Below are 25,130 nucleotides of genomic sequence, written 5' to 3' on the forward strand. Positions count from 1 at the left end.
CACTCTCCCTCCACCCCCATCCCCATCACACATCAGCACTCAGCACTTCAGCCTTGGCCAGCGTGGCTCAGTGCATTGGAGCACTGTCCCATGCACCAAAAGGTCGCAGGTTTGATTCCCAGTCAGTGCACATACCTGGATTGCGGGTTCAATCCCCAGTCGGGTGTGGATGGGGCAACCGATATATGTTTCTCTCTCACATTGGTTTCTCTCCCTCTCTCTCTCTCTAAAAAAAAAAAAAAAAAAAAAAAAATCAATAAACACATACCCTTGAGTAAGGATTTAAAAAATAATAATAATTTTTTTTTTTTGCATTGTTCTTCAGATAGAGCTGGAGGGAGAGAGGGGAGAAGAGAGAGAGAGAAACATCAATGTGAGAGAGACACATCGAGTGGCTGCCACCCACACAACCCCAACCGGGGCCAGGGACAAATTGCAACTGCGGTACATGCCCTTAGTGGGAACCGAACTGGGGACTCTCTGGTCTGCGGGCCAACGCTCTAACCGCTGAGCCAAACTGGCCAGGGCTAATAATAAATTTTAAAAAAGAAAAACTCAGCCCTTCATAGGGAAGTGGGATGTGACCTGTGTCCCAGCTGGGAGGCCACCATGTGGTGACTTTCACGGCCGAGAAAGCCCCACCTACCTGAGTTTTTGTCAGGCAGTCGGTTTATCCTCCACACAATGGAGTTGAAGGCATGCTCATACTTGGCAGTCCCCAGAGTCACCCTCATGACAGGCTCAGAGCCACAGACGCTAGTTGAGCCAAAACTGGCCCCTCGGTTCACTTTGGCTTTCAGAGACTTTTCCCCCAGGACACTGTCCCTGCGGAAGTTTTTCACCCACTCACTGGGCACAGGGTAACGCACCATCACATTCTCACAGGGGACCTGAGTGAGGGGGTCACAGTTGGAAGAGAAGCCCGTAGACATCCTCAGCCAGCTCTGTACCTCCACCTCCGCCCCGTTGATGCTGGCTGCCGTCCTGAGCGTGAACGGCAAAGTCTTCTCGGCGAACACCGTCCTGAAGCGCATCAGCTCGAAGCGGCACGCGTCCAAGGGGTTGAACAGAATCACCCGGGAGCTGCTGAATACGTCCTCGTCCACGCACCCGTGGAAACGGCACTCGTGGAGCTTGATCCACTTGGTGGTGGTGGTCGGCACGATGTCTTGCCGGGACACGACTTCATTTCCTTTGACGAGGACGTCGTTGAGGCCCAGGCGGCACTCTGCGAGCCCAGAGAGGAAACTCAGAACGTGGATCCGTGTCAAGACGTGGTGCTGGAGAATCTGGTTGTCCCCTTTGCTCACAAGGGCGGAGAATTCATCTCTGACGTCCACTGTAATCTCCTCTTCAAGGTAGTTCAAGCCGACGGTGCTCAAGTCCATGGACAACACGGGCAGATCCATGAGACAGTCCTGAACCGCGCGGATGAAGCTCAGGAAGTCATCGTAATTGGTGGTGCCGAGCTTAATCACTTGCTCCCTCTCTGCTGTGTGGGCCACAGCAGGTTTGGGCTGGTACTTCTTCTTCTCCTTGTAGGTGACTCGGTCTATCCGCAAGCTGTGGATCCTGCCATTCTCATCATAGTTTTGGAGCCGGGGTTCTGAAATCTCGTGGCAGATTTCCAGCTTGAACTCGCGGAATGGCTTTTCTAGGCCCTGCTCGTAGTATAGCTGCAGGTAACCACAATCTGTCAGCTTGATGTAGATGGGTCCCCAGTGCCTGGAGGACATGATATTTTTCTTTTCAGGGATTCTTAGCATCATTGACCACCCATCCCTGGGCTGGGATGGTGCTGAACCAGGCGGGTGGTCATCTAGTTTGAGCCAGGCTGATGGGTCATCGTCAGGCAGTGTCGCACTGCCCAAGTGGTCAGGGTCATCGATCTGGAGTTGTTTGAGTTTTTCAACAGCTTCAGAGTGTGACTGGTTTTTGCTTGAGTCATCAAAACTGATAGCATCCTGGTAGATGACAATGAGAGAATCTCTTTGGCTCTTGCCGGTGGCACGAGACCTGGAATTGTTTTGGGAGCGTCTCTCCTGTTCCTCGAAGAAAGCACTGAAAGGGTTGATTGGGGAGGGTTGTACGTTCTGGAGCGTCTCATTCAGGAAAGGATTGGTGGCCCTCCAAGGTGGAGCCTCAGCTATGGATGGCGGATGGTTTAAGGAGGAAACGTCCAGCTTCTGAACTTTGGAGAAATTCATCAAAGTGCTCTTGGGACGTTCCCTCTTCTTAAATGAGCCAGTTGAGTTATAAGGTACATCTGGGGTCACAGAAGCAACAGGTGGTGTGTTCAACTTCAGAGGAGAGGTGATGGGTGGCAAAGGGCAGCTGACTTCATTGTCATCAAAAGTGACCCAGCTGGGGAAACGAGCAGAGGTCACTGGAGTGGCAGGGTGTCCGTTCATTACTGGACTGCTGGCCTCCATGTCTACCTCTTCATCTTCCTGGAGCGAGGAAGAGTTGTCTAAAAGGAAAAGGAAAACACATGAGGGCTACTATTCAGGGCCCCTAGGAAACTGAGGTATGGGGATGAGGGACAACTAGATTTTTTTCTGGAATCCAATAAATGCTAAAGCAGCTCATTACCTGTCTCAAGTGTTTAGTCTGGGCACAGATCTCATAATTTTGTAATAAGCGCACAAGAGGGGCCATACATCCAATATAGTAGGAGTACAAGTGAATCTATTGATACAGAAACCCTGGTAGAACCAAGGTCCCTTGCAATTTAACTCATACATTCTTCCTTTTATATAAATTTCTACAATAAATGATTTCTTTCCTCTGAAGTATGTCTTCTTAATTTTTAAACATTGAAAACCACCTCCCACATAAAATGATATAAAGCTGACCTCATTGAATAAAACAAGTTATCTGCTCTAAGTGATAATATGATTGCAAATAATGTAATTAGAGAGCTTTTTTTTTAACTAAATGTGGTCAATTTATATTAAAGACAAAATGTTAATATCCTTAATACAAAAAAATTTCACATAAGCGAATAAGAAAAGTACAAAAAGTTTGATAGAAATATAGGCAAAGAACATATACAGACAAGTCAGGAAAGAGAAACTAAAAGTGTCTAATAAGCATGTAAAAAGTGTCCAATATCACTAGTAGTAAGAAAAATGCAAATTGAAAAAAACAGTGATGATGTAGAGTTTCTAGTATGCAATGAGGGTAAGGGTACTTGATATAAATAGTAAACAGACTTTCAATAAGACGTGTAAAATGCTACAAACTCTCTGAAAGAAGTGTGCAGTTTCTCTGAAGGGCCTTACAAATATTCAGAAACAAGGTCATAAAGAAACAAATCCAACTGTGAACAATGTTTTGGGTGAATGTTAAGAAATTGAACCCTGGCCAGTTTGGCTCAACGGTTGAGTGTTGGCCTGTGGACCAGAGAGTCCCGGGTTCGGTTCCTGGTAGGGGCATGTATACAAAAAAAAAAAAAAAAATAGAAAGAAAGAAAAAGAAAGAAATTGAGGCACACAATGGAATAATATCCAGCCATTAAAATGTTTATAGGCATTCAGTAACATGAGAAAACTCTCATGATATAATCTTTGTTTTTTCTCAAAAATACTTTTCTATCTTAGGGGTTTCTTTTTTAAAAAAATATGTTTTTATTGATTTTTTAGAGAGAGAGGAAGAGAGAGAGAGAGAGAAACATCAATGTTAGAGAGACACATCAATCGGCTGCTGGGGATTGAGCCCACAACCCAGGCAAGTGCCCTGAGTAGAAATTGAACCCGGACCTCTCAGTCCATGGGACAACACTCAACACACTGAGCCACAACAGCAGGGTTTAGGGATTTCTTTTACGGGGGAAAAAAAGGTATTTACAAATAAAACTCCACATTAGCAGGACATTCAAGGAAGGAGCTATAAGACTTGAGTTTCCATGAGGGAAGGATCCAAACCTTCTCAATAGCATAGACCCTGTGTGTCTGTTTTGGGAAGGGAGGGGCATATGAGGCCGTTAGCAAGGAAGAGTAAATGCAGATGAAGGAATGACACAGAAAACAAATCTGTGTCTGGCATATAGTAGGTACTCAGTTAAGGTTCGTTGATTGAATGAATGAGAACAGAAACTCTGCTTTGGAGCAGGTCCATTCGGTCTGTCTTTAAAGGAATGTGTGCAGGGATCTCTGCCACTATTCCACCCACTGTTTCTGCTGCCAGCAATTGGGAATCAGAGAGAAATGGATACTCAAATTGTGCCGATAATTAATGATTGGTAAATTATTGTGCTGCTCCATAATTGATGATTGGGAAAGTCACTGTGTGCCCTCTAGCTGAACCTGTTTAGTCAAAATAACCTCAGTAAACTGGAATACTCCCTGAACCAAGAAATTGTTGGGAGCCGGCTACGTGTCTGACAGAGTCCACGGAGACTGGAGGCCTTGAGTCAGAGACTGGACCTCCCCCACAGTCTCAAGGAATTAGGCTTGCATTGTGTTTGTGCAGCTCGGGCTAAGTGTGACCCAATGTACCTTGAAATACCTGAAATACCTGGGTATTCCTGGGTGTGCCTGTTATCCATAAGGCAAACTAATTTTATACAGCATGGCTGTGGCCCTGGGCATTATATCAAGAAGATCCTGTTTCCTGTGAGGTCTAAAAGGCATGTAATAAAGCACATCGGGGCTGATTCCGAAGACTCTGTCACAGGGGTGTTCGGAATCAGACGCCGGCCGGCTAATAAACGGCTCTTATTTGGACTTCAATTCTCTAGTGGTCTTTCTTTGACTCTGCTGGGCCACAACATTTGGAGGCTCCAGGGCTGGTCTCTGAGAACTTGGGATCAGTCACCGGCCGGCTTTGCTCTCTATTTGGCTTTAATTTGGCTCTGGTGGTCTCTCGGTTCTCGCGCACCACAATAAAATGCTTGAGTCAAATAGTTGAGTTTTCTAGCCACCTCGCTAAACCTTTGTGAATATCACATCCAACCATAACAAATCAGCAATGCCACCATAATTGCAAATGTAATTACAAGTAGATGTGAGGCTGGCATGTCATTCATCTTTCCAAGTATATTTATTCAAACAAATAGCAATTCCCTCTACTGAAAATATTTGAAAATGTAGGCTACATACATGAGCATGCATACGTAATATCCACACTCACTCCAGAAATCTAAAGAGCAAAAAGTATTTTCTATATGCACAGCACCACAAAAGGATTTCAAAGCATTTTAAAATTAAAGATGATACCATCCTTCAAATTAATCACGAATTCACTTTTGTAGATGCTTATGTGACCTGCATCTATAAAGGGAAAAGGGTAAGGAAACAACCCAGGTTTTAGAATTTATATTTTATTTATTACTACTACTGAGGGGAAAATGTGGCCCTGAGTAAAATATAATCTCTTCCTTGGAGCTGTAACTGATCTTCCCTAGAGGACCGGGGAAGGAGGGAACCTCGAAACACATCGATTTCTAACGAATCGGCTCTGTGGAGTTTCTGTAAAGCGGCGGCTCCACCCGCCCAGTCTGGTATTGAGCCACCCTTGTATCAGGGACATCCTTTCTGCCTTGGAGCTCACCACCACTCCCTACTTCACAACAAGCTAAAGTCCTTTCCCTCTGGAGGCTGGCTTTCTGCCAAAACTGCTGAAGGAATCCCATCTGTTGGGAATCTTGTCCCCAAAATAGCATTTCTCATATTCTTCTCTCAAGCCAAAAAAGAAGCGGGGGTGTGGGGGGGAGCAGGGGTGGGGGCCTTTGCCTCCACTGAAGATAATTTTCTTCCAATAAATATCTTTCTTTTTAAATATGTTTCTGTTGATTTTATTTATTTATTTTCATCCTCACCCAAGGACATTTTTACATTTATCTTCAGATAGAGTAGGAGGGAGAGAAGGAGTAAAAGAGAGAAAGAAACATCGATGTGAGAGACACATCAATCGGCTGCCACCCACACGACTCCAACCAGGGCCAGGGACAAACTGCAACTGAAGTACGTGCCCTTAGCGGGAATCGAACCCGGGACTCTCTGGTCCACGGGTTGATACCCTAACCGCTGAGCCAAACCGACCAGGGCTGTTTCTATTGATTTTAAAGAGAATAAGGGAGAGAGAGAGAGAAACATTAATCAGTTGCCGTCCGTATACATCCGGATTGAACTTGAAACCTGGGTATGTGCCCTGACCAGGAATCAAACCAGTGACCACATGGGACGATGCTCAGCAAACTGAGGCACTCCAGGGAGGGCATAATACATTTCTTTTTAATGTAAGTTATTTAAAATCACACCAAGTCCTAGATGGTTTTGTTTTGTTTTTTGGTACGTGCCCCTAGCAGGAACCGAACCCAGGACTCTCTGGTCCGCAGGCCGATGCTCCAACTGCTGAGCCAAACCGGCCAGGGTTCTAGATGGTTTTGATGCATTAGACTCATAATTTAAATGAAATGTCTTATATTTGGAGGAAAAAATTTTAAATTAATTTCTAAAGATTCTGTGTTCTCTTGGACAATCAGTAAGAAGTATCAAAAGACTGTGTTACAAAATTTCTTCTACTTTGGCAATTTCATCTCTCATGATTACAACCCGCTTCAAAAATCCATCCTTTGTGATGGTAGTGGATTATAGGTTAAAGCTCTCAAAATGAGAGCTATACTTATAGAGAAAATACATATTTTTAAAAAAGTATTTTTATTGATCGTTAGAGAAACATGGATTTGTTATTCCACTTATTTATGTATTCATTGGCTGATTCTTCTATGTGCCCTGACCAGGGATAGAACCCATAATCTTGGTGTATAGGGATGATGCTCTAACCAACGGAGCTATCGGGCCAGAGCTGATAAAAAAATATCTTAATAAAGACACTTTACAAATAAAAAGCAAAAGTGGTCTGTGGTTCACATGAAAATAAAGCATTTAATGAGGTGAACCCAAGAACTGCCAAACACAAATTACTCCTTATTAACATTGACGTCCCTATTTGTAAACTCTTAATTTTGCTTCACTCAGTATTGACTGAAAGACATTTTTCAACTGTTTTTACAAAGGTTGGGCCATATGTTTTTCTGAGCTTCTTTTTTTTCTTTTTATCCTCACCTGAGGACATTTTTGCTTTTGTCTTCAGTTAGAGCAGGAGGGAGAGAGGGAAGAAGAGAGAGTGAAACATCGATGTGAGAGACACATCAAGTGGTCGCCACCTACACGACCCCAACTGGGGCCGGGGACAAACTGCAACCCAGGTACGTGCCCTTAGCGAGAACCGAACCTGGGTCTCTCTGGTCCGCGGGCCAACGCTCTGACCGCTGAACCAAATTGGCCAGGGTTCTGAGCTTCTTTTTATTAAAGGTTGTTCTTTGGAACCTTCACCTACAAAAATAACTTACCTGTATGTAAATTTTTTTGGGGAAAATATTTGCCTAGTACATGGTAAAAACATAAGATCCTTAATATATAATGACAGCGTATCCTTAATAAAATTAGATACACCCTCACACACACACAAAAATAGGATGAGAACAGACAATTCACTAAGGAAGTTTTCCCATCTATGAATATAAATGTCTAATAACTATTTGGGGAAAAAAGAGTTTAACCTTATAAAACAATAAATACAATTTTCTCCAGGTCATGGAGACAAAGACATAGAAAAAATAACAATTGTTATTGGTGACATGGGGAAATTTACATTCTGACGGATGTGCTCAAGAAAATCTTTCTGGAAAGCAATTTGAAAATTTGTATAAAAGTCTCAAAAACTGCCCTGGCTGGTTTGGCTCAGCGGGTGGAGCGTTGGCCTGCAGACCAGAGTCCCGGGTTCGGTTCCCACTAGGGGCACGTACAAAAAACAAACAAACAAACAAAAAAGTCTCAAAAACTGTGACTTAAGAATTCTACTTATAGGCATTTATTCTAAGGACAGAACAATACAGGCATGCAATAATGTCTAGAGTGGTTATGTTTATCATAGCAATGTTTTATCACTGAAAAATTGGAGACCACCTAAATGCCCAGCGATGGGAAACTGGCTGTATCGATTGTTATTCCCATAAACTGGAATTCCATGCAGCCCTGAAGACAATGCTTTGATGCATGTCTATTTGCATGGAAGCTGATTAGGATATATATTGTTGAGTGAGTAATAAAAGAGCCTACAATCTGGCATCAGATTGCCTGGGTTTCCATTTCGTATCTGCAGCTCATTAGCTATGAAACTTAGGGCAAGTTGTTTAATTTCTCTGCGTCTCAGTTTTCCCATCTATGAAATTAGAAAAATATTAAATCTTGCCTGACAGGGTTGTTGGGAAAATTTAATACAGATGTCAGTAGAACTGTGCCTGGCAAATAATATATGTCCAGTAGTTGTTAGTTACTATTACTGCTACCGCTACTACTACCGCCAGAATGATACATTTTCATGATATAAGGTATACAGGTATGTAAAGCTTTGGGATATAATATTTCACAATGTTTAATGTGAAAACAAATGTCTCATGTGGGGAAAGACATGATTTTTAAAAATTTAAATGTGTATTCTTTCTCTTAAAAAATGTTGTATTGCTTACAAAATAAAGAAACAGTAAAAGTCAACAACATAACTTTCTTACTCCTGCTAACGAACTCTAGAGAAAGAACACAGACAGCTTAGCTGCTGGGTTTTTCCTAAGACACTTACAACTGGTGGCTGACATCGGAAATAATGGTGGGGGAGGTGGGCAGATTTCTCCAGTAAGAAATCAGCAAAAACGAATTATCTCCAGAACAAAATTAACTGGCTTCCACAATTCCCCTTTATTAACTCATTAAAACAAAAACAAAAACAAAAATCCAGCATTATTTGAATTACTCTCTCTTCCACTTGCTACCTCCAAATTGCTTTTATTGTGAGTTGGGCTGCTGCCAAACAATAGCCACCACGGATGAAGAGTAGGTTCTCCTTTTACATCATAGGGAGAATTTCCAGTATCTAAGAGCTTCCTGGTTAGTATCTTTACTGATGCAAACCAATGAGAAATGGTGGATTCTTTTAATGTTAGACCACAATCTATTTTCAGTTCCCAGAAGATTCTATTAAAGGATTACAGTGGTCATCAAAGCCAACAAATTAAAGAAAAAGGAAAAACTACTGGGGGAAAAGCATTTCTATGATATTTTAAATACAGCAGACAATCTGCCATCTTCTTCCCCTAACTGGTAACATAATTTGTTAATGCAATGGCAGGTGCAGAAAACATTTAATGAGAGCTGTTCATTGGAATTCATTAGCAGTGGCAAGAAGGAATATTTTTAGATTATTACAATATACTCAACATGAGAGAGCAGTCACTGTTATATAAGAGCCTCAGGTGCACAGTAGGCACTTAAATATTTGTGGAGTAATCTATAAAGTGAAAAGAAGAACACAGATCACAGAACTTTGGGGCTGGAAGAGATTTTAGAAATAAAACTTGACCCGTTCATTTTGCTAAGTCTGAGGCTCAGTGAGTTAAAGTAAACTGCCCAAGGTGAGATTAAAAAGCAAGTCCAACTTTTGCCCTGGCCAGTTTGGCTCAGCAGTTAGAGCACTGGCCCAACGACCCAAGGGTCTTAGGTTTGATTCCCGGTCAAGGGCACGTACCATGGTTGCAGGTTTGATTCCCGACCATGGTTATGGTCGTGTGGGAGGCAACCTATCAATGTGTCTCTCTCACATCAGTGTTTCTCTCTCTCTCCTTCCCTCCCATTCTATCTAAAAACCAATAAAAAAATATCCCTGGGTGAGGATCAACAAACAAACAAAAAAAGCAAGGCCTACTTTGAATGATCATTAACTATGGTATTTTCTCAATGCTTGTTCGCTAATCTACAATCTGGTTAATTTTTCCCATTACCTTTGAGATTGGCAAGAATTACCTTGATACAACATTTTAGGAGCACTGTGCCGTGAGGAAAAGAACTCAGCTAAGCAAGGGTTAACATCCACTTATACAGAGAAGCTTTTGGGCTTAGGGTCAGGTGATGTCATCCCCTGATATGTGAATGTGTGTGGCTGAGAGAAGTTAGTCATCCAAACTTACCAAGGCAGCTTCTAACGTGGGTAAGATAAACTGGGACTTATTTAGTCATCACAAACACACTGATAAAACGATGAACCAGATGACAGATGAGTCTGTTCATCTGTCCTAGCATTATCCTGGAGAGAGGATGCTTTGACACTGATAAAGTTGCATGGTCAGAGAAACCTCGAAAGTGAAGAAGCCAGTCATCAAACTACCACTTACCACTACTTGACAGAACCCCTATCAAGATTCTGGTTTGTACATGCTGGAGCCCCTCCGAAACAGCACTGAGCACCTTCTTCAAATGACTGGTCCAGTTTGCCAACTCCCTCCCGCTAATCGAGGTGGGCTGACCCAACATATTTCATATTTCCTCTCTCTCCTTCTTCTCTCTCTCTCTCCTCAGAAGGCATTTTAGACTTTAAGCTTCTCTGTACCGCAGGCCGACGCTCCAACCGCTGAGCCAAACCGGCCAGGGCTAGACTTTAAGTTTGATGAATGGCCCAGAAACATCTTCAATATCTGATGTGCTCCTGATCAATGTCTCCTCTCTGGTTCTAAACATTTACCTTCGTTTTACCAATGCCCGCTTCCCCATGCCTTCCCAACACTCAACCTTTGGACCCCTGCTTGTGGCTGCTGCTTCTAACAACTAGACTTCCACTCAACTGCCTTACTGGTTCCCCGGCTTACTCTGCCTTTCTGATATCAGCTTCTCACATTGTCCTAGACGAAGGCTCTATCCTCCAGCTCCCACCTGGGCAGAGATCCCACTATCACATCTTGCTGTTGTCTAATGGGGCCAACTCCAGCTCCCCAGGAGAGGTCCTAGGCAGGGGCAGGCCCAGACTGTAATATCTAGAGTAAATGGAAAAATCAGCATTCCATTTAATAAGTTAATCTCTTAATACTTTATATAACAAGGTCTATTAAAGACTTCTTAACTAGTAATGAGGCTGGCTGAGAACCCAAGCTGTGTTTCATTGACTTGTTATTACGATAGCAAAAAGCCCCCTGCACTTCCCTCCCAGCCTCATCTATTCCCGAGCTCCCTAAGAGGACTGAACAAAGTAGAGTTTCCAGAGTCTGGGCCCAATGGGCTGGGTTGGGCAGGGAAGCTCTGCTTGATGGACCATCAGACTATTTTGTGACAAGAAATGGAAAGGACTCTTTTGGACAGGGGTGGGGAATGTCTGGCCCATGGGCCGCATAAGGCCCACACAATCAGTACCAGCTAACATCACACCCTTCGCCAAATCAGCCTGATCAAATACAGCAGGCTGATTTTTAAGTTGATAATTTCATATGGCCCAAGAATGATGTTATAAATATCTAAATGGCCCTTGGAGAGGAAAGGTCCCACCCCTGGCTTAGAAGAAGAGGAGCATCCAGAAGACACTGTAAGGAGAACATGCAGTGGGGGCAAGGGGATGAAGAGGTCTCCATCCTGACTCTGATTTGGGCATAGTTTTTACACCCAGGAAGTGCCAGGACCGGGGACCAGGGAAAGGACCTGGAGGAACATTGGGCAAGTTCTCCAATTACAGGTCTACAGTGCCTATGCCCTCACTGTGACCAGGACGAGGGCCGCCTGGTCCACTGCCACAGTGAAAGTCTGCCTTGTGTGTAATTCTACATACTCACTCACTAGTCACCTGGTCACCATATGAGTATACACCCCAGCAACAACTCAGAACGCTTGTAAGTCCAAGGAACCCCTATATTCCTAAGCGGGGGATAGTCAAATTCCTGGGCTATAGTGAATAAGTACACCCCAAAGTAGGGTTAGAAGGGACAGAACCTGGCTGTTCCATTTGGTCAGAGATCTCAATTGCTAAGAGCCTCATCACTCTTGGGTAAGCAAAATCAGATTTCAGGCTTTGTAATGATCCTCAAATCTGGATTTACTAGGAAGGTAAAGACAACTCACTACCTTTACCATCTCTCTCTTTTTTTAATTTATTGATTTTGGAGAGAGAAAAAGGGTGGAGAGAGGGCGTGGGTGGAGGGAGAGAGAGAGAGAGAGAGGTTTTTTGTTCCACTGATTTATGCATTCATTGGTTGATTCTTGTATGTGCCCTGATCGGGGATCGAACTTGCAACCTTGGCGTATTGGGACGATACTCCAACCAACTGTGCCACTAGGCCAGGGCCTTTATTATCTATTAGCTGCAACATTTAGAGACTAAGAAAAGGACCAGATTTGCTAAGGATTAAGAAGTACTCAAGGATAAAAGCTTGGTTATTCTCCTGGGTATGTGAGTAACAGAAAACAGTGATGCCTCAGAGAGGATGTCAAAGAGATCAGATGAAATCAACCTAGAGGTTTGAGTCTCACCAATGACTCTATCATCTCCCTCTCTGCTCTCTTCAGTACATACGTCTACTTTTAATTGGTATTAACATCCCATCCATCAGTATATGCCCCAACAGAGGTGGGACTCACCAGACTCTATATATGTATATTTATAAGTCTGATTTTCATTGCATGGGTCATCCACCTGCACCATGGACTGTGCCCATCTATTCTGGGGGAGAGCTTGGGAGTCTCACCAGTCTCACCTGCTTGCAAGTGTCTTACCCCGACAGGCTTATGTACACAAGCACACAAAGCAATACCTTCTTTCCCTTCACAGTCCTGCAACAGTAGAATGTAGTAGAGCCATTCTACTGTGGACCTGATTTCAAATCTGATCATTATGAGCCTTAGTGATGGAAACTGCTACCCCTTTAAAGTTGATTCTGCAAATCTGGTCAGGGGACTTGTGGTAAAGGCAAAGCAATACAGCTGGGGGCTCTCGTACACATGTTTATGTACATGTGTATTGGGGATGGGTAGAGGGGCAGGCATTCTGACTGAGTCGGCGTCAAGCCTGTTTATCCTCCATTTGTTAACTATTCTAGGCTATAAGATAGTTTCCAGAAGAAATTCAAAACGTCTGTTGGAGGCAGGGTATATAATCAGCTGGGCCAAGAGCATCCATAGAAAGGTTAAAGGCAATTCCTGCAAGCTAAAAGGATCTCTACAAATGACTCCCTTTCACCTGTATTAGCCAAAACCCAGTGCTCTTTATGTGACTTTCCAGCAGTGAAAACAACAACAGCCAAACAGCCCAGCATGCAGTAAGCCACTTCTTTCCAGTTGAATCTGGAGTTGGTCATTTGATTTCACTCCAGTGCTTGTCCAGGTCCCTCTTAGTTACTGAGGTCAAAGGAGACATTCTTACAGACTAACAGTAGATGCAATTTTATAAACTGTAAACATATCAAGTTCAAATAATCTCTTAGAAAAATAGGAAAACAAATTTCTAGCATGACAGTAAATGTATTCTAGCAGGTAGAAATCCATTTGTATGCCTGAATCTCTCAAATTTTTCAGAAACCTCATAAAATAGTTTATCTATAGGCAGAGTACAAAGCTATTTCCAGATGATTCATATACTCAGCACTTTTCCTGACTTGCTGCAGCATCCATGGTGTCCAACCTCCATACACTAGTGTCTCCTGGGTGGACACAAGTCCCATGAGGGAAAGGCTAGCTTAAAAGTGGGTTGTACTAACGCTGGTTCCAGTTCCTGGCCCCGCAGGCAGCAAAGGGTAAGGTTGGGCTCCGGAGTCAGACTGACCTGGCCCTGCCATTAGAAAACTCTGAGATCTCGGGCATGTTAATTAACCCTCTTTAAGCCTTAGTATTTTGCAGTTCTTAAGGCGAATAATAACGTGATGTTTTCGTATTCCGGACAAGAAGGCCCCGAAGTGGGGGAGTACCCCCAAGGAGGTACAGAGGAGGATGCACAGGCCTGTGGGACAAAAATATCCCAACTTGTATTTCTGTTCACTTTTAACTCATCCTTATAGCATCTATAATTTTAGTTTCATATGTGATAACACATTTATTAAAATATCTAGCATGCTTGTAATTTTTAACTTTACAATATAGTATATTTATACATAAATAGACAAATATTACAGGATGATAATCAAGCCTTTGGAGAAACACAACTACACATCTGGAGGGAACTGGTTAGTGCACACATGGATATCACCTCTTCCCTGTCCTCCATAGGGCAGGCTACTGTAATCAGGAAAATGGCCTTGGTTGTCAGTCCAAAGGGAAAGGTATTTGGCAAATAAGAAGTATCTATATTCCCTGAAACTCTACTGTTATTTGGGCAATAATTCAATCTTAAATGCCCCAGCTCTCTGGTGGTCATTCTAATTCTAACAACTCACCTTAGGCTTTCCTTGTTGCCTGGAATCTAGTTAACCATGACTTCCTCATGCCCCTCCTTGCTTTCCAGAATTTTTTTTTAAATCGCTTTTTATTGATTTTTTTTTTTTAGACAGAGAAACATCAACCAGCTGTCTCCTGCACACTCCCTAGTGGGGATCAAACCCATAACCCAGGCATGTGCCCTGACTGGGAATCGAACCAGTGACCTTCCAGTGCATAGGATGATGCTCAACCAACTGAACCACACTAGTCAAGTCTCTAGAAAGTTTTAAAATCAGTCTTCCAACTCTATAGAAATTATGAAACTAATCTAAACAAATAACTGTTGGAGTTGCTGCCAGGGCCAAGGATTATGCAACCTCCCTTTCCGAACACGTCTTTTCATGTCCCTTTCTTGGCTATACTACTAGTGCCCAATGATACACAGCAATGACAGGAAGAGGGATGTCCATGAGATCATGTCTCACGCCAGGGTCATCACTAGCTTTACAGCAAGTGATTTGGAATTAAATGTTTCAAACCTCCTGTTGTTCAAGTAACAGGTTGAGAGAGTTACTTTTGCTTTCAATAAAGTCTGGAGGAAAATTCAACCCACATGTTTCAGAGGGGATGGACAAAGTCAATAACCTGAGCAGTATACAGGGAAGAAATACTGTATCACCTGCCTGGCATCCCTCTCTCGCTACTTGGAGTAACAACTAAACAAGTGAACTTTCCCCCTCTCATTGAAGTCTTCATGCATTGTCAGTCAAGGTGCCCCACCCATGATGCTTGTGACCCTAACAAAGTCAGATTCTTGTTGGAACTCTGGAATGGACTGCCACACGTGCAGGAAGATAGTATGAGCTGAGTTTCTCTTTGGAGGCACCCTGAGGGCTAGTACATTAGTCCTTGCTGATGAGCTGTGAGGCTGCCAAGCTTCACGACCATCTGTGGGAGACAGCAAAAATGGCCACAGATTCTTCCTTCCTCTCTCCAAGCTCTCGGGCAGTCCCCTCCCACTCTGACTCTGAGCTACTGCATGCCATTTGCTATAGTCAAAATCACATACATCACAAGCGGAAACTTGAAAAGTGCTTGCGTGCTGGGGCTTGACCTCTTTTGCTGTACTTGGATCCCTGAGACCATCATGCAGGTGAGCCTGCAGGTGATGAGTGACCCTGTGGAGAAGCAAAGCACCCTAAATAATCAGGCACCTGACTGCAAACCAACGAGCGAGCCCCTAAGGCAGGGGTGGGGGACCTTTTGTGTGCCAAGGGCCATTTGGATATTTATAACATCATTTGAGGGCCACACAAAATTACCAAGTTAAAAATTAGCCTGCTATATGTGGTCGAACATTTCATTAACTCACCCCTAACCTGATGGGTGGAATTGCTTCTCTTTGGTGAAGCGTGTGATGTTAGCAAGTATTGATTTTGCGGGCCTTATGCGGCCCACAGGCTGGGAGTTACCCAGCCCTGCCCTAAGGAGATCAGCACGTACTGGGAACTGCTCAAACTTGCCCAAATTGCTGATTTCCAGAATCCTGAGCTAAATAAATGGTTGTTTTGGGGGGCCACTAACTTTCAGGGTAATTTGCAACACAAGAAAAGCTGACACACCGACTTCCTGAAATCCAAGTTGTCAGCTTTTCTTCTGATTCTGCAAACTATAATATCCTAAGAAGAAATTCCTTTTGCTTAAAGTTAGTAAAGTTGGCTTTTGTTGTCTGCAATTCAAGCTCCTTAGCAGTCAGGCAGAAGACAGATGAAAAGATCTCTGTAGGAACCATGAGCAGATATATGTTCCTAAAACCTCCCAAACTTCTCTGGCTACTAAGCAAGAATATTTCAGTTTTATTACTTTTCTCTACTCTCTCTTGCTGTTTTCACAAGGAAACAGAATGCATATTCTTATGGATTCAATAACACAAATACTCAAACTCTAAGTCTGGAGGGAAGAAATTTTAAGACTCTTACCCAAAGAACTGCCATCTTTGGCCTGGGTCACCCTAAGCATAAACAGGCGGAAGCGAATAGGCCCTGCCGTGTTGTCAGGTGGCCAAGAACACGGACTGCGGCTATCGGCTGGTTCATGTGTCTGGCTACTTCTTATATTAGCTCTGTGACCTGGGGCAAGTTACTTAAATGCACTAGGCCTCAGTTCCCTCAACTGTAAAATGGATATAATGATAGTATCTACCTCTTAAGTTTGGTGCAGCCTTAGTTAGTGTATACAAAGTTTACGTAGCAAACATTATATAAGTATTAGGTACTATTATGATGATGATTACTCCTTAGAGTCCAGGTACCCTGGGGGAGCTCTTGGAAGGAGACAATGGGCATTGTGGGAGCTCTGATAACGCCCTGGGCTTTGGGCTGGTCTCTGTGCCATTTCCTCACCAGAACATGGGGTAATCAAAATCCCTGCTCTGGTTGGGAAGCAAACATGAAATGATACACGTAAACATGCTCCTAAACATTCAAAAGTGCTCAGCTGCTGTTTGGTACAGCCTAGAATGACTTTTCAGATACTGAAGTAGCTGGGTCTCAAATGAGCCCTATAATTCCTCATGCTGTTTGAGTGGCTCCCAGGTGGGCACTTACTGCATTTTAGACACAGAAGAGCATAAACATACAGAAAGCTGTATCAGAATAAAGACTTATTTACAGATAGAGCAAATCGAAACCCGTGTGTTGAGTTACATACATTTCACATATCGGAGCGAAGAGACTGTGGCCTTTTCAAAAGCTTCTGAGAGAGGAAATGACGTCAAGCACTGTGACCAGAGAAGAGGGGGCCGTGGAAGGGCATGCGTGCCCTCCTAGCTTTACACATCTGAACTGGCAGGTGCCACTTGGCTGACTCGTCCCCCAACTGTCCCCAGAACCAGGGTTGAGTGCTCACTGCCTCGGCTGGGGATGGCTCCGGGCTTGAGGCCTGCTGAATCTAACGCACTCACACGTAAGTTCGTTTGAAAGCACATCGGTTTTATAAATGTTCTAGTCATCACCTTCTAAAGTGAGTAACAGTTTGTTTCTATGATGTAAGGAAGGCTAAACTTTTTGATAATTTTTTTTAATCCTCACCTGAGGATGTGTTTATTGATTTTAGAGTGAGGAAGGCGGGTAGAAAGAGAAAGAGCGAGAGGGAAACATTCATCAGTTGCCTTCCATATGTGCACCGATCGGGGATTGAACCCCCAACCTTTAGGTGTATGGGAGAATGCTCCAACCAACTGAACCACCTGGCCAGGGAAGACTTTTTGATTCTTTTAGAAAATGTGGAGGTGCAGACACACGTGCAGAAGCACAGTGAAAAGCACCCGAATCTTGCGGCCACCGAGATGATTGACGGCACCATCAGTGTTTCCTTCCGACGCCTCACCCTGCACACCCACATTCGTGAACACACTTATCTACAAAGCAGGGATTATTCTGCAAATGCCGTTTTAAAGCCTACTTTTTTTTTCCTTCTTAATATGCTTAGAGGAGAATATTCATGGGACAGCATTGGAACAGGCAATGTGGAAGACGGCAAGTGCCAGCAGAGGCTGGCGGTATCTGACTGAGCTGTTAGTTTGAGCATCATGTGCTAATAGATTTTGGAGGGCAGAGCATGAACAGATGTTCATTTCAGTACATGGAAGCAATGTTTGGCCCCCTCAGTGGAGCTGTGCAGCATATGTGGAAAGTAATACGAAAGTGCAGTACTAGATAAAGGATGGTCATACTGATGATTTGTTTCATTAAATAAATTTGACTCCTGTTGACATTTAAAGTTAGAGATTTCATTAGACAGAGATAAGGCAATAGGATCAGAACTTCTATTTTCAAATGTAAAGTTTCTTGCCCGGCTGCGACACATTGTAAAATGTTGACAAAGGTGCCATCTTCCAGTCTTTAAAAATAGTAACCTTTGTGTTCTATATTGAGGGTATTTCCTAGGGGTCAGGCTGAGTCTAGACACACAGCACATTGGAATACTTGTTGGTTACTTGTTGCCTCTTCTTTTTTGCATGTATGAGAGAAGTCAAGCAAAGGACATAAAGGAATGGTCTGCCCATCTCTAAGCAAGAACCTGTTGTGTTACATTACAGGGCAGGCTGTGCAATGTTAAACACAGAAGTTTGCTTCCTCAGAGACTTCTCAAGAGCATGCAATGCACAGCACAGGCATGTCCATCCTACCTTCAAGAGCAGACTGTGGCAAATACACTGGCCAGCATGAATTTGATAAAGCTTGTTAGCCAAAGAAGAATAAAATAATCCCAAAAATATTTCGAGAAGAAGAATGCGAGAACTCTATCTAAAATTTTAAGATTTCTGGTTAAGATTAAGAGGGGGAGGGGTGTGTAAGGGGAGATAACCACACACAGTCTTCAGAATCAGGGCAAAATTCGGCCAGGAAAAGCTACCTTTATGGGATTGATTTTCTAAGCCCACAGAGCCCTTGGCGACTTTTGAAGTGTGTCTGGAGTGCTCTGGTGACTTCAGTAGACTTCAGGTTTTAGAGCAGGAGAGGTGGCTGGAGGAGGGATAATGACCCACCATCGCCTCCACCTCTGAGACAGAGGCCCTGGCAAAGCCCTGTTCACCATCACGGTCTTAGGCCAGATGCTCCGCCTAGAGCTGCTCCAAAACCATCTCATTTGATCCTGGGGATACCTACGTGGGGGGAGTCCTACCACTATCCCTATTTTATCACTGGGGACACTGAGGAGGCATAGAGGATAGATGACTTGACCAGAGTCACAGACCAGTAGGTGATAGAAACAGGTTGTGACCCTAGGACGTCACAATTCCCAACCTCAGCCGGGCCGCTCTGGTGTACGCAGCATTGAGACTGCAGTTCGATGTCTTCAGAACAATCTAAGTTTGAGCAAGTTACTCAATTTCAAAGCCTCAGTCTCCTCACTTTTGAAATGAATCATCATCATCATCATCATCATCATCATCATCATCTGGTCTATCCACCACAATATGGCTGTGAGGGCCAAATGAGACACGCGAATGCCATTTGTAAAATATGGCATGCTATACAATTTAAATCATTTTAATTATTACTGATGAAGAGGGCACTTATGTCTTCATGTTGAAGAGGGTTTTTTTGTTTTTGTTTTTGCTTAGCATTAAAGTTTTAATTTTAATAGTCAACATAAGGCAATGAAAGTAACAAATATTCACTGGTAGGCACATGAAGTATTGAGAAAAAGCAGAAAACATTCCCTGTATCAGGAACCTGTGGTTAGAAAGAAAAACAAGCAGTGATTATTTTGACAAGACAGTACTTTGAATGGCTCCTTGGAGGGCTCCATCGTCCTAGTGATAAAGCCTACCTAACTGCGGGCAGGCAAGTGACCCCGTGACACTGCCCTTTCCTGAAGTGCTAATGAACTCTCAAGGAGTTGTGGTCTCCAGACAATGACTTCCTGTTCCGGGAGAGCAAAGCACAGCAGCTGGAAATAACAGCCTACCTCTGGTCCCTATTCCACATTCTAGAGCTGCCATTCCTGGTCTAGTCTGAAGAAGGCTTCTCCAGCTCCAGGCCTCTACATCTTCAACTATTTCAGATGGACAAAAATGCCAGAAATCAAAAGCCAGGGTTAGAAAGAGTTACCTGTGAGCAAAGTCTCCCTGGATTCAGACTTGATCTGTTGGAAATCATTATACTCCCAAGCAGGCCTGAAGTCCCTCATCTGTACCTTTAGCTCAGCACACATGGGCACGATCTCACACTGGGATGTGTGTCCACCTCCTTCTCAAGCCTCCGGCTCTTTAATAAACCTACTTTCCACCCAGCTGGTGTGGCTCAGTGGACTGAGAGGTCCCGGTTCGATTCTGGGTCAGGGCACATGCCTGGGTTGCAGGCTTGATCCCCAGTAGAGGGAGTGCAGAAGGCAAGCTATTGATGTTTCTCTCTCATGTCAATGTTTCTATCTCTCCCTCCCTTTCTCTCTCTCTAAAAAAAATATCAATAAAAACATATTTAAAAAAATAAACCTACTTTCCTTCAAGCAGCCCCTGTCTCTTGATTATTGGCTTTTGAGTGGCAGGCAGCCAAGCCTGGGTCTGGTATTACCAGGAATTGACTCTTCCAATCTGATAAAGGGCATATATATAAGTCAGCTAACATCACAATGCTGAAATAGTGAACACTTTTCCTCAGTCTTACCATTCTATTCGATATTATACTGGAGTCCTTAGGCACTGCACCAAGGTAAGGATAGAATATAAAAACAAAAGAAAGAGGTAAAATTCTCTTTACTCACATGTGGCATGATTGTGTACTCAGCACATCCAAAAATATCAACAAAATCATAATGCAGTCATTATTTTTTAAACCTAATACTTAAATACTACTAACAAATAACTGGAAAATAAAAATGTAAGAATTGATTTACAATAGCATAACAATATTAAATACATAGCAGTAAATTTAATAAAAACGTGTAAGAATTCTGCACTGAAAACTACATGACATTGCTGAAAGAAATTAAAGAAGGACTAAATAATGGAGAGAGTTCACACTTATGGATTTGAAAACTCAAAATGGTAAGATGAAAAATGTTATGACAATGATTTGAAGAATCAATGTAGTTCCAATGAATATTCCCAGACTTTTTTGTAGAAATAGATAAGTTGTCAATTTCTATCAAAGCTTGTCAATAGCTGAGACAATCTTGAAGAAGGAAAATGTTGTAGGGCTTACATGAATAAGTTTCAAGATATACTAGTTCGATTCAGTAATTAAGACAGTTTAAAAGGAGAAACAAATAGGTTACTGGGACAGAATGGAGAGTCTAGAAGTAGACCCAAACTTAATACAGTCATTTCAGTTTTGACAAAGGTGCCATGGAATTCAATGGGAGAGGAAAGGTCTTCTCAATAAATGTGCTGGAGCAATGGGCACATCCACTAAAAAAAAGAGAAAGATATCTATCTATCTATCTATCTATCTATCTATCTATCTATCTATCTATCTATCTATCTATCTGAAAATTAACCTGAGAGGGATCATATGAAAGCCAAAACCATAAAACGTCTAGATGAAAACACAGAAAAATACCTTCATCACCTTGGGGCAGGCAATAATTTGTTAGGACACAAAAAGCACAACCATAATAGAAAAAATATATAAATAAATAAATAAATAAATTGCACTTCATCAATTTATTTATCAAGATATCATTTAAAAAGTTAAAAGGCACACTACTGATAAAAGACTTGTGTCCAGAATATATAAAGAATTCTTACAAATCAATAATAAAAAAGAACCCAAAAACAAGCCATTCATAACAGTAGCTAGGTCAATGGCCATGTAGCACACGAAAAGGTGCTCAACATCATTAGACACCAGAGAAGTGTAAATTAAGCTACAATAAGATACTACACTCCCAGTAGAAAGATTAAAATTAGAAAATGTAATAAAATATCAAATATCACAGGATGTAGAACAATTGGGATTCTGCATATTGTTGGTAACAGTATAAAATGATAAAGTCACTTTGAAAAATGGTTTGGCAGCCTGTAATAAATTTAAACACCTACCTTATGACCCAGCAATTCTACTCATGTTTGTGCATAAGAGAAATGAAAAATACATCCACAAATAGACTCATTCAAGAATGTCACAGCAGCTTTATTCATAAAGTAAAAAACTGGAAACACTGCAAATATCTATCAGAAGAACAGATAAGCATATTGTGTCATATTCATATATTAGAACACCACTACAGAGATAAACATAAGTGAACTACTTAGACACGCAGCAACAGGATCAACCTCAAAACCACTACCTGAATCTCTAAAGTCACTATGGCTAACCCTGGTTTCATTTCATTCACTTAATCTCATACCAACCCTATAAAGTAGATACTATTACCCCTTGGTTTTAATAATGAAAAAGATTTGTAGAGAAATATCTCAGATTATTGTATTCATTCATTTATTTACTCAGTAGTCATTGAGGATATACTGTTTGCCAACGGGCAGTGTCCCATGTGTTGAGGATATAACGTCAGCAAAACCAGACACAAGATTTACACCCTGGACTTCCACTACACCTGGAGGTGTCCAGGTACTGCGACAGACCTGACATGTAAAAGAATGAAGAAGTCACTGTCCCAACCTTTAAGGTCGGAGTCTAGCAGAAGAGACAGACAGATAAACAACCAATTACAAGGCAATGAGGATACAACAGAAAGTGCTCTTGCAGTGCTGTGTGAACCCCCAAAAGGAAATGCCTGAAATGTCTGGCAAAGGGGCAACGGGGTTGAAATCTAAATCGGTGATGTAACAGCAGACAGAATGCCCTCAGGTGCTGGGGAAGAATAGAAGGAGCTCAAGATTTGAAACTAAATACACCTGGTTGGGAGGCAGGCTCAGTATTCACATGTGTGGAATGTGAGTAATTATCCAATGACGTGTAGGGTTGTGAGAAATGGAAATTATACCTGTTAAGATCGAAGCACATGTGGAAGAAACTCAATTTACAGTAGCTTTTAGTTTTCAAACAAATAACTGGCCTTAGTCATATTGCCCACATACATCTCCTATGGTCCATTTGTGTCAGTCTTCAGAAAGGCTCACCTCTCTAAACAAGAATATGATTAAACTTTCTGAGCCTGAAAAGCTCAAGACTAGATCTTAAACCCATGGTGATTTGCTGGCTTTTGACTTCCCTCCTCACTTGAACATGACTTGAAACTATGGATTTCTTTTCCTTTATTGATTTTAGAGAGAGGAAGGGAGAGGGAGACAGAGATAGAAACATCGATGAGAGAGAACATCGCTTGGCCACCTCCTGCATGCCCCCTACTGGGTATTGGACCCACAACCTGGGCATGTGTCCTGACCAGGAATCGAACCAGCGACCTCTTGGTTCATGGGTTGATGCTCAACTGCTGTGCCACACTGGCCAGATGAGACTATAGACTGAGTAGAGTTGGCTGTCTCAGCCTAAGTGGCTTATAGAAGTTTAGAGGCCAGCCCTGGCCAGTTTGGCTCAGCGGTTAGAGCGTCAGCCTGCGGTCCGGAGAGACCCGGGTTCGGTTCCCGCTAAGGGCACGTACTTTGGTTGCAGTTTGTCCCCGGCCTTGGTTGGTCGTGCGGGTGGCAGCCACTCGATGTGTCCCTTCACGTCGAGGTTTCTCTCTCTCTCTCCCTTCCTCTCCCTCCCTCCCACTCTATCTGTACAAAAAAATGGAAAAAATATCCTCGGGTGAGGATTAAAAAAAAAAAAAAAAAAAAAAGGAGAAGTTTAGAGGCCAGGACTCAAAAACACTGGGGCTAGTGGGAACCACAGCCCCTCTACACTGTGCCTCCTTGTACAAAAACACACAGAATGTGCACTTTACCAGCTGCCTCCTCTGTGCCCAGCTCACAGCATTGCTCGCTTTAATCGACATCAGATACCCCTATCGGTCTACACATTTCTAGGACAGAGGCTAGCAATAAGCATTAAATTCATCTGAGAGAGACAGCCCAGTCAGGTAGAACCAAAATGGCAGAACTTTCTCAATACGTCGAGGCTCTTCCGCAGGCGCCTGTCTCCAAGATTTTAATATAGATAATGATATAGGCTCAGTATCCCTTCTGATGGCACAGTTAGTGCGGCTGAATATTGAAGCATTTACGAAACAAGAGCTCAGAAGTTTTGCAAGGCTGACGGGCTCTTTACTAAGATTTTCGGTCAGACTAGAATAATTATAGCAAGAGGAGTGACCAGGGCGCCAACCTCTCCTAACCACAGAGGTTTACATGTGCACAATCGACTGACGCACTGATGCAGAAGGGTGTTTACGCTGTTGAATCATCAGAGCAAACAGCTCAGCAAGGGGCACGGCACACGAGAGAGAGCAGGCTTGCAGTGTGCCGCAGATGGGCTGTGGGTGAGGTGAAATGATGTCAGCTCTCCAAGCCTCAGGCCCCCCACCTACGAAATGGGATGATGACTCCCTGCGGGATGTTGTGAGAGTTACACATAATGTAGACAATTGACTGGCATCGAGCCTGCATGTAACAGACACCTAATCAATGGTTATTTCTGTTATCACAATTAATGTAAGGCACAGTCATCTCATGTTTCGAGAGAGCCAAGAAGATATGTGCTATGAGTTGATTGCTTTTGTTGGATCGAGGCCATGTTAAATGGCTTTTAGCCTGCTTACATGGAGCGGAGTTCAGTGAAGGGGGAGAGAGAGACAAGGAGAGAGAGAGGGAGGGAGAAAGTTAGAGTGGGAATATAAGAGGATATGTACTGGCTGAGCAGAGGATATCAAAAGAGAGAAAGAGGGGAGAAAGGCTGAAAAAAGTAGCTTTCGGAAGACACATGTATACCTCATTGACGACAAGCTGTGTGAAGGCAAGGGCTGTGTTTCATTTCATTTTACTTCTCGCCCTGTTGTTAGCCACTACTGCGTGCTCCGTCCGAGTCCAGCTGAGCACCTGGCACCCAGCTGACACTCAGCGACCACTTGCTGAGTACACACCTGGAGCAGGCGCTGCTCTCCCACTTGCAGGACCCAACACAGGAAGAGGAAGCCACGTGCTGCGGGACAACTGTCCAGCGGTGGCTCCGATAAACAGAAGCGCCCTTTGTCCCGGCGGCTGAGTCATTGTGCCATCACACTGACACAGTGTGACAGTTCCATTCACAACACCAGGATGACAGGCGGTCACTCCCCCAGCAAAGCAACAAACTCCAGACAGAGACTCCAGATCTGAACACAGGGAAGCTCAGCCCCAGTTTGTCACCTTCTACCCCAGGGTGCAGTTCAGATGCATGAAATATTTTAGTGTCAAATCCTGGACTAGTTGTTCTACATACACTGCTCTCATTCATCATCGTGACAACCCTATGGGAGGTATCAGTTTTTATAAATTAAGAAAATAAAATTCGCCGA

The 25,130-nt window shown here is 43.1% G+C and overlaps 1 protein-coding gene across 5 annotated transcripts in view; it reads right to left on the bottom strand.

Annotated features, from left to right (window-relative positions):
• Window positions 1-25,130, bottom strand: part of STON2 (stonin 2) — a 140,569-nt gene that overhangs the window by 11,694 nt on the left and 103,745 nt on the right. For all 5 annotated transcript variants that reach the window (XM_036268374.1, XM_036268385.1, XM_036268363.1 and 2 more), the window contains one exon: window positions 647-2,470. In XM_036268374.1, coding sequence (XP_036124267.1) covers window positions 647-2,470 — 1,824 coding nt within the window. The remainder of the gene's footprint in view (window positions 1-646; window positions 2,471-25,130) is intronic.

Source organism: Molossus molossus, unplaced genomic scaffold (genome assembly GCF_014108415.1).
Source record: "Molossus molossus isolate mMolMol1 unplaced genomic scaffold, mMolMol1.p scaffold_m16_p_1, whole genome shotgun sequence".
Classification (NCBI taxonomy): Eukaryota; Metazoa; Chordata; class Mammalia; order Chiroptera; family Molossidae; genus Molossus; species Molossus molossus.